This window comes from Sinocyclocheilus anshuiensis, unplaced genomic scaffold, assembly GCF_001515605.1.
Source record: "Sinocyclocheilus anshuiensis isolate Anshui unplaced genomic scaffold, SAMN03320099.WGS_v1.1 scaffold280, whole genome shotgun sequence".
NCBI classification, from domain to species: Eukaryota; Metazoa; Chordata; class Actinopteri; order Cypriniformes; family Cyprinidae; genus Sinocyclocheilus; species Sinocyclocheilus anshuiensis.
In genome coordinates this window covers 242797-255705 of record NW_015558575.1, presented here as the reverse complement: position 1 = coordinate 255705, position 12909 = coordinate 242797, and the positions used below count along the sequence as shown (strand labels likewise).

The 12909-nt window shown below is 35.3% G+C and overlaps 1 protein-coding gene across 2 annotated transcripts in view; it reads right to left on the bottom strand.

The window, feature by feature from the left end:
• zdhhc14 (zDHHC palmitoyltransferase 14) overlaps positions 1-12909 on the bottom strand; it is a 24343-nt gene that overhangs the window by 6313 nt on the left and 5121 nt on the right. For both annotated transcript variants that reach the window (XM_016475320.1, XM_016475321.1), the window contains exons 2-6: positions 11512-11672; positions 8528-8686; positions 8281-8418; positions 3199-3247; positions 670-772 (exon numbers count right to left, since the gene is read on the bottom strand). In XM_016475320.1, the coding sequence (XP_016330806.1) occupies positions 670-772; positions 3199-3247; positions 8281-8418; positions 8528-8686; positions 11512-11672 (610 nt within the window). The remainder of the gene's footprint in view (positions 1-669; positions 773-3198; positions 3248-8280; positions 8419-8527; positions 8687-11511; positions 11673-12909) is intronic.

Sequence of the window (12909 nt, the reverse complement as noted above, 5' to 3'; positions counted from 1 at the left end):
AATTGTGAATCGAATCGTGAAATCAAAATCGTGAATCGAATCGTGAGTTGAGTGAATCGTTACATCCCTACTCGTAAGCATAAAAAACTTTAAAAACATTAAAAAAATCTTACCAACCTCAAACTTTTGAACAGTAGTGTGTAAGATGAAGTTCTGGAGAAAAAATAAATAACACTTTAGTTTAAGGACCAACTGTCACTGTTAACTAGTTGCTTACTAGCTGCATATTACTAGCATATTGGTTGTTTATTAGTACTTACAAAGCACATATTAATGCCTTATTCTAGATCCCTTAATCCTACCCCATATACCTAAATTTAACAACTACCTTACCAACTATTAATGAGCAGCAAATTAGGAGTTAATTGAGGCGAAAGTCATAGTTAATAGTGAGAACTGGTCCTTTAAATAAAGTGTGATCTAAAACCTCACAGTGGATTGGACAACTGCATACCTAAAGAGAAACATGCTCTTCACACGTAATCTGACGTGCATTTGCAGCTTGAAGGGTGTTAAATCTGGACCGTTTGTAGGATTTTGTCTTGATGATCAATGTAACATACAGTCCTGGGTGTATTATTCTAAAACACCGATTATTATCACAGCAGCATATTTGATTAGTTAATGAATATTGAGATAAAGCATTAAAAGTGAATGAGAGGTACTCACATCTTCATTGGTGGTCTGATTGGAGCTGATCAGGTAGGTATGGAAGCCTGACAGTCCCACGATGGACCAGACGGAGAAAAAGCACACCACCACTTCCAGAACAGTACAACCGTCAAGGAAAATAGAAATCTATACATGCATTACTTCATCCACTTATTATAAAAGCTGACTGGCAGCTTCAGCAAATGGATCCGTATCAAAGAACTCAAGCACACTAGAAATACTGGGTCTGTAGAGCGTCATCCCACCACTGCAATCCAGACACCTGAATCGCATCTTTAAAATGCTGAAGGTGTGCTCGACTACACCGCACTTCTGGATATGTGCCCGGCGGAGCTCTTTGTCATTTGATGAATCACTGCTGCCATGATCAATAGAAAATACACACAAACGTTTAGTTTTTAAAATTCCATTAAGTACCTGTTTTCTACAAGTAGGCCTACTAATATATACTGCAAAAATAAACAGCACTGATTTTTGTCAATAAGGCACATCTATGAAGAGTTTAATTTACACTGCCTTTCAAAAGTTTGAGGTCAATAAGATTTTTTAAAGGTCCCCTGAAGTGCCTTGAAACCTGTTTTTTTTTACAGTCTATGCTTGAAACAGGCAGCGTTATTCTATGTGGTGACGTAATTTCAACTGAAACAGGAAGACAGGGCAGGACATATCGAGCAGCCCCGCCCCCTTTTTAAATTAGCCAATAGCGTTTTGTTTATATCTGCACGGGTCAGAGGGAGCCGTTGAGCTCGGTAAAGCCGCATTTGACAGCCACAGTCTAATAGTTTACCCCTTAGATTCAATATGAAACTCTTAGTAAAACAAAATAGTGATCATAATCATGCTGAGGCTGTGTAGTTTTAAAAGTGTTTAATATATGCTGACTCGCGCATATGATACGCTCCGTGCGATCGTGTCTCTGGACCGGCTTACTCTCAATTTAGTTGTTTCACCGCGGTTCGCGTGAAACAACGTGAAACCAGACCTCATTTGCCCCAATCAAAAGCATACACTGTCTGAATCGTTCCCTCTCGCCTACATTGTGCACTACGTGCCATTCACTGTACAGGAAATACTACACTGTGAACAAGCGACCGATCTCGCCCGAGCTTCAGCGTCTATTTATAGTGTAGGGGGCGGGCGCTTCGGCTTCTAGAGAGCGTTTGATTGGTCAGAAGATTTGATGAAAAGATGAAGTACGATGTGACGTCAAAAAAATCGTTGAGCCGTTTTGGCGGAAGCGACGAACTGAAAGCTTTGAATGCTTATATCTTCTAAATGCGAGTTTTGTCACTGTTTTTGAGCACACTGCCTTATAGATAACCTTAAGACTAACATATTGATACTAACACCCAAAAAACTTTCATTTTGATTTCATGGGGACTTTAAATGTTTTTGAAAGAAGTCTCTTAAGACTGCATTTATTTAATCAAAAATACAACAAAACTGTAAATTTCGTATATTTATTTATTTCTATTTAATTTTAAAGAAGTCTCTTCTGCGCACCATTTATTTGATCAGTAATATTGTGAAATATTACTAATTAAAACATTGTTTTAATATTTTAAAATGTAATTTATTTCTGTGACGGCGAAACTGAATTTTCAGCATCATTACGCCAGTCTTCAAAAATCATTTCAATGGTCATTTGGTGCTTAAGACACATTTCTTATTATTTTCAATGTTGAAAACAGTTGTGCTGCTTAGTTTTTGTGGCAACTGTGATAAAATGTTAATTTTTTTTTTCCAGGATTTTTTTGATGAATAGAAAGTTCAAAGGACCAGCATTAATTTAAAATAGAAATATTTTGTATAATTAAATTTTTTTACTGTGACTTTTGATCAATTCAATTGTAATTTTATTTAACAACAACAACAACTTATTGACCACAAACTTTTGAAGAGTATTGCTTTATATATGACACAACAGCACTTGTTTTTAAAAAATAAATCTTGAATGGAATTGATTAGCGCAAAAGGTACATGCTTAAAGAATACAATTTAAGGTTTATGCTTAAAACAAGAAAAAAATCAATTATATTTACATAAATATATTTTCTGAATTATAATATGTTATGTAATTCTGCCTAACAACTGAAGTTAGCTTGTTTAAAGGGAATTAAGATATATTCAAAAATACTAAAGCTGGTTTTTGCTGGCACTAGCATGTGTTGACTTGCTTGCTTATGAGAGTAAGTCTATCATGAAGCAATAAATGATGCATGACAAGCTAATAATTGACCGCCAGCAGGAAGCAGGAAGCAGTCCTCACTAATGAACAAGACAGCGAGACGTCCCTTTGCTAATACAAATCACTCTTCTACAAGCCAAACTCAGATATGCAAACAGACCGTATTTAATAGCATATAGCTTTCCATTGAAAAGAGAGGGGTCCAGACGCATAGCAATGAAGATGTAGAGAAAGTCAGTGTGGGCTGCTTTTCTGCATGTGTGTTCCTGAGGTGTGAAAACCAGAAATAGACTCCTATTGCACCGCCTCTTCCCACACACACTTTAGTGAAAGGATATCTAGCAGGGCTGTCTTTGAGAGCACTAAGAAAGCCAGTCCTGTTGGATCCTGCAGGAAAAGCACTGGTTATGTAACAAAGGAACGCTGTCACAGAAACATGAAACACAAGTCTCAAATGAAAAAGCAGGCGGCATATTGAGCAAAGAATCACTGGAATAAGAAATTAACCAGCTGCTGTCTTACAGATGTTTGCAGGCACTAAATCCTAGAGTTTTACGGAATACCAAGATGCCACAGCTATCGCAGCTATCGTTAATTAAGGAAACGTGCGAGCATACCTTGTCTCCTTGTTTAAAAAGTGTACTTATGGAAATAATATAAAAAATAAGGTTACACTTTATTTTAAGGTGTCCTTGTTACAGTGTAATTATACATATAAGTACTGAGTAATATTAATTAACAACATGTACTTATGGTTAGGGTTAGGATTAGGGTTACTTGCATGTAATAATGCATAATTAATTGTTATTATAATAGTAAGTACATGTAACGTGTAACAAGGACACCTTAAAATAAAGTGCTACCAGAAATACTATACTTAAGTGTGAACTGAATGTAATGTTTTTGGGCACTGAATTGCATGTTATTTAAAATTAAGTTCTATAATTAAAATATACTTTTCATATCATATATCATATATGCAAATAGATTAAGTACTTTTTGACTCAATTAAACTGGACTTAACTACATCTTTACATGCAATTTCATATTTACTTATGTCTTACGCTTAAAGTATACCGTAAAATGTACTTACAAGCATTTATGGCAAATTAAATCAACTTTAATGTCATTTCTATTTAAACTTGTATGTAAGTATTTAGTATTGTGATGATAAAGTTGCAGTTTAGCATATTTAAAATATAATACATTTAAACTTTAATTGCAATATTAAATTAATAATTAATATTAAATTATATGGTTACACTTTATTTTAAGGTGTCCTTGTTACAATGCAATTATACATATAAGTACTGAGTAATATTAATTAACTACATGTACTTACTATGTGGTTAGGGTTAGGATTAGGGTTAGTTGCATGTAATTATGCATAATTCATTGTTATTATAATAGTAAGTACATGTAACATGTGTAACAAGGACACCTTAAAATAAAGTGTTACCTTATATTTTAATATTAAATACTAAAATTATAGTCAATTATAGCTTTACATGTGCTTTAGTATGTTAGTCCCCACAATCAAAATAAGTGTACTTTCAAGCATGAAAAAATAAATAAGTCATTGTCATGAAAGTGTACTTTCTTTAAGTACACTTAAGTGGCATTTTATTTTATTAATGTTATATTATCTGCAAGTAGTTTTTTTTTTAATATTATTTTTACATGTAACATACTCTACAATTGCACAATAAATGCAACTAGGCACACAACCTTTTTTTTCACAAGGGATGGTATTAACATTTATATTAGGTGATTTAACGTAATTTTGCGATCCAATCGCACGTAGGTAGTCAGAAACGCATATGACCATGTTGGATTTGGATTTAATGCTAATGCATCCTGATGCATCTTGAACAAATCACTGCCATTTGGGAGCAAAAGTGATGAGTTTTGGTGATTTTTTTAAATATCTTTAACATGCAGTAACACACTGATGTTGTAAGCAATGCATGCAGTCACATACTCAGAGACCCCTTCCTCAAGATGTGTTCACAAGACACACTGGTGAGACGCATGTTATTACCAAGCATGAATTCTGATCTGCCTCAGCTGACCTCCTGTGAACAGATCACCCAGGAGGATATTAATACCATAAACAAAGCATCCACTGATGCAAAGGTCAAGACTTGATTGTGCTGCCGATTGTGGAATCTAAGTATTCCATATTCATGCTTTCTCCCTCGTACACTGTCCTAGTTATGGAACTGCTATGGAAATTGTTCAGATTTTAAATTCGTGACTCTGCTATTTGCTTGTGATGGTGAAGTAGGTTACATTTTTTAATATGTTATTTTGCTTTAAAATGTGACCACAACTCACAACACAAGTGTGCACTGCATTCTAAGTGCTGCCACAAGAGGCACAGCAACCCTTAACGTAAACTTTTATTGACTTTATTGTCTTTTATTGACATGCAAAACACATTAAATGTGTACATCATGTCAGCATGCTTGCAATGCATTAGCCAAGCATTCGCATCAGTGTTTGCCCTTGTGAGAAATTCTGCTTAGTTCAACTGAATGTGCACTTGTACTGTACTTCAAATTTTAAAACTATATTAAAAAACAAATGAACATGCAGATAACATAATAGTAAGGAAATAAAAGGCCACTTAAGTGAACAAGTACACTTTCAATACTATGTTTCTTAACACACTTAAGTACACTTTGTAATAATGTCAAATTAGTACTTTTTAAAACAATTTTAAATAATTATTTTAATAATCTTATATCATATTATTTATTAAATACACTTAATCTGATGTGTTGACTAACATACTAAACACATGTAAAGCACTTGATTATAAGTTTAACTGTTGTGTTATTCAGATTATATAGTCAATGTACTAAACTGTAACTTCATTATTAAAAAAAATTTGTAATTAATTACAAATCTATTTTAATACATGACATACACATCTGAACAGAAATTACATTAAAGTATATTTTAGTTTAGATGGTTGTCAGTGCATTCGGCAGTGCACTTGAACCATACTTCAAAAACAATATAATTAATTATGACATTACATATGATAAAAGATGATGTACTAAAAGATGTATTTAAGTCTTACTTAAGCGGGTCAAAAAAAAAAAAAAGAACTCTAAAGTTCAGCTAATTGCATTTAATATAAATGTTACATAATACATTTTCATTGAATTGCAATTAACGTGCAATTATGTATTCAAAAACATTATATTCAGTGCACTTAAGTTTATCCTTTTAAAATGTATTATATTTGTAACAGCATTTCCCGGTCTTAATACTCTGGATAATACATGACAATACCATGTTTTTCTTCACTACCATGGTATTATGAACTACCTTGGAGTACCACACTATATGTGACCCTGGAGCACAAAACCAGTCTTAGGTCGCTGGGGGATATTTGTAGCAATAGCCAAAAATACATTGCATGGGTCAAAATTATTGATTTTTCTTTTATGCCAAAAATCATTAGGATATTAAGTAAAGATCATGTTCCATAAAGATATTTAGTAAATTTCCTACCGTAAATATATCAAAACTTAATTTTTGATTAATAATATGCATTGATAAGAACTTTATTTGGACAACTTTAAAGGCGATTTTCTCAAAGTTTTGATTTTTTTTGCACCCTCAGAATCCAGATTTTCAAATAGTTGTATCTTGGCCAAATATCCTATCCTAACAAACCATACATCAGTGGAGAGATTATTTATTCAGCTTTCAGATAATGTATAAATCTCAATTTCAGAAAATTGACCCTTATGACTGGTTTTGTGGTCCAGGGTCACATATGGACATGAATGAATGAATATTTATAAGTACATGAAAATCTTTCAGTATCACGCAGTATTTTGAAAGCACCGTGATATTACAATTTGACACCATCGCTGTCCCATGATGCACCAATCCCTAAGCGACTGTCCTGACACTCTCAATGCATTCACCTTCTGGACTGCTTCAAAGTCAGCCACTGTGTTTGATGCTAATGGTTTCCAGAGGGCATCTGAGGAGAGATTCGTGGGTAAATAAAGCCGCACTGAGTGTGCCCTGTCCAATAAACATCTTACAGGAGCCATTTGTCACTACAGCAACCCCAGAGTGCCCCTGCCCTCACGGCCCGATTGATCAGTTCAGTGCAGTAAACAGCGCTGAGCTCTCCATTACTTTGCCCAGGGAGGAAACTGCTTTGTCAGCGGCCTCATGGATTCCTCCTGCCAGTCAACAGCCGATCGATGTGGGAAGCTGAACCATACATTACAGTGATGAAGAACCAGTACTAGGTCTTGAACGGGCATTTCGGAGCAAATACTCACCAGAAATATTGGTCTGAAATGTTTGAGGTAAGAAACAGTGTTGGGGGAAGTTGCGTTACTTAGTTACTTTTAATGGAAAGTAATGCGATAGGTTACTTGTGTGTTACTTTTTCTCATCTGGGCAGGGCTTTCTTTCTTTTTTTTTTGTAAATGTAAATTCATGTCTGTACAGTAGAGACAGGTAGCTCATATTTTGGATTGCATGAAGAATAGGACGCAATAGAAGAAAGTTCAACACTAAATAAAAAACAACAACAACAAAAAAGTCATATTTGCTTGCTAGTGTGGTTGAACTGGATCATCAAAGGTCAGCAGTAAAGACATTGGTTAATAAAACGGGATTAAATACGTAAAGGATATTTGTGTTATTTAACATAATTAATTATTGCAGCTTTGTGTCATATGTTGAGTTGCATTTCACTGTTTTGATTCATTTTTAGGAATACTATATCTGTTTTTGTGCAAGTGATTAATGAATTCATAATTAATAACAAATTTAATAAACTTCTATAAGTATATCCAACCTTACCCAGATACATCCAGTACACTTTTGGTACAGTACAAACTGTATGTTCTATATCGTTGAAAAATTTAACTATATTATTGCCCAGCAACGTATTAAAAGCTGGATATATAGTACATCCTATTTTTCCTTTGTACATACAGTATACTCACATAAACCAATATATACTATATTGCTATATTATATCATTGCAATCAACTGTAAATATAAAATTAGAAAATTGCATACATATTATATGCAACTTTACTTGCATACATACAGTATACAAACGTGAAGCGATATATACTATATAGCAAATCTCAACTGGCTAATTTTTATTATGTAATTATGTCTAAATGTATATGCACACATACAGTAAATTTGACTTGACTTGACCAACCGGTTGCATCAGGAATAAACTGTACTTTACTATTTACTGTACTATTTCTATTACGATCTTGAAAACCCCAAACTGGCAAATCCTGGTTTAGGAAAAAGCAAAAACACTGAGTTGTTTTGCTGAACGCTGTTAAATAAGACTAGGTGTGTTTTGGGACTGAAGGGTGAAGTTATATAAGAAGGTAGGTGGTCAGCACTCTTACTCAGTATTACGTGCGTGATGACGAAGGCGAAGATGAAGATGGTGAGGAAGGAGAGTGAGAGGATGAACAGGTAGAAGAAGCGATAGTTCCTCCTCCCCACGCAGTTGCCCACCCACGGGCAGTGATGATCAAATCTCTCTGAGGAGAAACGCACAGCCAGGAAAATCATATGTTAGCTCTTCTTTACGTGATGCTGACTATTATATAAACATATTTGCAGACACATACAGTATACACAGATGCTTACCCACGCAGTTGTCACACAGGCTGCAGTGTGAGGCCCGCGGCGGTCGGAAGATCTTGCAGGTGAAACAGTATTTTAGCTTGACTGTTTGACCGTTAATGAGCACCTCTCTGGTTCGGGGTGGTGGTCTGTAGCCTGGGCCACTCGGGCCGTTAGTTGTATCTGTGAAACCAGAACAGACCGATTGCAGAAAATAAAAAAAATTAAAAAAAAATGGAAGAGGAAATCTCTTCTATTGCATGCCAGTATGATGTTGTCTACTACAGAAAATCCTTCAGTTTGTAAAAAACAAAAATGGCATTTATAGTAAAGCAGTTACAATGGAAGAATATTGGGCAAGGCGTTTTAGAGTTTAAATGTTAGATGAGTTGTCTAAATCACGTTATTTTATGTAAATATGTGTACTGCTTACGAGAATTTGTGTACATAATGTTCTGTGGCTGTGCTTTCAAAACAGCAAGTGTTTTAAAGTTTATCCATTGGTCATTTTGTCTTGGCCTATAGACATTCATTATACACGCATTATTGTATATTACCGTTTTTACAAAATGAAGGGCAAATCACATTTATTATGTGTGGCAATCAGCAGTATGTCACAGATACTGAAATTCCTTATATATATCCTTACAAAAATCCTTACCCTTTATTCCAAGCCATATTATGAACAAATTAATTAAATTAAATAATAATAAATAATGCAATAAATTAACCTATTAGACAAATCAGCATATTAGAATAATTTCTGAAAAAATTCAGCTTTGCCATCACACGAATAAATAACATTTTTAAATATATTAAAATAGAAAACAGTTATTTTACATTGTTTTAACTGTACTTCTAATCAAATAATTGCAACTTTGGTTGCATAAGAGACTTCTTTCAAAACTAAAAAAAAAAAAAACTAGTAGATGCACTATTGATGGCATTGATGTTTGTTCACAGGATGCACAAGAACCAATGGAATTTGGCCTCAGTGGTGTCAATTTTTGTTGTCTATATCAGAGCTTAGGCAAGGAGGAAGATGATCAGTGAATAACTTAAACTTTAGTCTGTGCTTCACACAAAGCTATGACTTGCATAACTGGCACAAGTCTTATCAACCATTTTTCTGAGTAACTGATGGATTCTAACTTCCGTTAGGATGCTGTTGTGTTCCCGTCTCCATAGAAATCCATGTTAAAACGGTGTAATAAGATCGACTGAATTCATTAACCTGAAACTTTTTCAGTGCTACTAAATATAAAAGTGTGCGCATGGTTAAGCGGTGCCACAGTAACAGCAATAAGCTGTAAAGTACTTGTTTTGCGCACCAGCAAATCTGTCCGTGTCTGGCAGTGTATGTGTTGCATTCTATGTCAAACTCTGATAAGAGAAAACGAGCATGGCCCATTAAAAGTTAAAATAGTGTGTGTAAAATAATAAAGTAATGTGTTAAAATAATGTGTGCTCATCATTTCGTGGACAAAATCCTCCGAACTTCGCACCGATTAAAGCTGTAGGGAGGGTATGTGCACTCATGTGCACTTACTGTGAAGTGATTTTGGCACCATGTGCTTTTTAAAACCATTTCCATAGGTTTAGCGTAATAGGAAACTTAAAATTTGACTAGAAACACCAGAGACCGGAAATGTAAAGCATCACTCCAGTCGGGAGAGACTTCCTCGTTCAGGCAAAAGGACTAATATTATGGTGCATTCTGGAGCTTGACAGACTTTAGGGCCTTTCGCACCGCGGGAACCTTTTCATAGTACCAGTGCACCGTGGGAACCTTTTCATAGTACCAGAACTAATTGTGGAACTACCCACTTTTTGGCGTTTTCACACCACCGGAACTGGGTGCGATTTTAGTACCGGACTGCCTTTTTTGAAAACCAAATTAGCTCCTACAGGGCAGGGTCTAACCAGCACAACTGGTTGTTTTTCTTTGTTTCTGTTGTTGAACGCCGCGCACAAATTACGACGCTGTTGACCGGCTTACGTCACTTCTTAGTACACACTCTCGGTGCGAATGCAACCCTTTAAATGGTACTGGGAAATAGTTCGCGCAAAATCGTCCCAGTAATTTAGTACTGTACATTTAGTTCTGGAACTAAAGCGGTGCGAAAGGCCCTATTGTTCAAAACTTCCCTTTTGTGTTCCACAGAAAAAAAGTCACATGGGTTTTAAGGGTGAGGGTAAATTATGACAGAATTTTCATTTTTGAGTAAACTATTGCTTTAATGAGCTCACATCTTATGTGACCCTCAACATGCTAAGCATCTTCTAAGCAGCACACAGCGCCGCTGGGGCTCACAGCAGTGTTTACTTGCTACTATATTATTCATACAAACAGCAGGGACACATAACTCCAAATCCCGAGCTAAAGTGCACTTCCCTGGCTCAGTACCAGTGATTTCAATTTCTCACCAGTGGAGTCCACTAAATTCTGTCTCAATGACAGTCCAGCAACTCATTATAGCAGTGACTCCATTCAATTATAACCAGCAAATTCATATGCAAGCGAATTAAATCAACCTGCGCACTGTGGAAAATGTCCACTAATTTGTTGTGTTATGTCATAAAATTGACTAAATTCACAGTTAAATTTTGAATGTAGTACGAAATTGCTGTTAAATCTTCCTTGCTGGCCCTTTAATAATACCCAAACCAACCTATGAACATCCATTATCTCGTGACTGATTAAACTATCAGACTGAATAACATGAACAAATACTCTGAGAGACCGTGAATCTTTGCTAGGGATGAATATTTCAGCAGATTTTATATTACTCTGGTGTGACAGCAAACCTGAGAGAGAGCATGCATTATTCATATCAAATGAGAAGCGAGAATAACATCAAATGTTCTCCGTCTCCTTTTACTCGGAGAATTCTCTGTAGTGCACTGCACAGACCTGCAACCGGAGCCTGCAAATTCAGCTCAATGTGAAAAGAACAGAACGTGGAAAGACAGACAGGAAGAGCGATCATCTTGGCATTTGCTCCCACCTATCTGCCTCTCGATGTCGGCTGCTTCCTCTGGTGTGGCCCTGGGCAGGACGCCCGGGTCGCTGAAGCTCGCCCGGAGCAGCATTCCCATCACAAAGATGAACAGCACTCCTCCGATGGCCGGAATGGCAGGGGTCAGGTTTGATGCCAGGAACGGGCAGCTGGAAAAGAGGGAATGGAAAAACTGGCTGTGAAGGTCATGTGGTGCTGCTAGTAAATACCACCGGTAGGAAATACAAGAGATATGAAGGAACCACAACAAACACAACGCTGATGATCAAGCAAAACTGTCAAGACTGCTTATTAATGGTCCTGTCTTTTGGCTGTAGTAAAAATCAAAAGCATTTACAGTCAGTCTGCTATGCAATAACATTATAACTGTGTTATTACAATGTAATAAATACTGACTACTTCTAAAAAGCACAGTAAACACTTCCTCTGTCTGCAATTTTTTAGTCAAACAGACAGTTCTACCCCAAAGTCAACCTACAAATAGCTCACATATGGCCGATATATATACAGTATATGTGTGTGTGTGTGTGTGTGTGTGTGTGATACAGACTAATGCAGTTTATTAAAACAGTTGAGACTCATATTTGCTCAAATGTAATCTTACAGAATATTTTCTGAAAATTCACAAAAACGATTTGAAATGGAAATTATGAATTATTAATTTATAAGGATGAATATATTTGGGGTATATTTGTAGCAATAGCCAAAAAAAACATTGCATGGGTCAAAATTATCGATTTTTCTTTTATGCCAAAAATCATTAGGATATTAAGTAAAGATCATGTTTATAAAAATGGAAACAAAATGTTCATGTAAATTTCCTACCAAAAATATATCAAAACTTAATTTTTGATTAGTAATATGCATTGCTAAGAACTTAATTTTGACAAATTTAAAGGCGATTTTCTCAATATTTAGATTTTCTTGCACCCTCAGATTCCAGATTTTCAAATAGTTGTATCTCGGCCAAATATTGTCCTATTATAAAAATTCAAAATTTTGTTACAAAAATAAGTAGTAAGTAACAGGGTCCGAAATTAACAGGGGCTTGGGGCAAAATGCCACCAAAATGAATAAAAATACCCCCCATATTCAAGATAATGTCATTAATTAACCACATGTACTTACTATATGGTTAAGGTTCGGGTTAGGTTTAGGGTTAGTTACTTGTAATTATGCATAATTTACTGTTATTACTATAGTAAGTACATGTAACGTGTAACAACATTACCCATCTGTTATATAATAAACAACAGACAATACATTAGGACTGCACAATTAATCGAATTTCTAATCGTGATTACAATTACGGATGCCACAATTTCATAATTGTTCAAAGGCGCACTTACAAAAAAAAAAAAAAAAAAAAAAAAAAAAAAAAAGTTC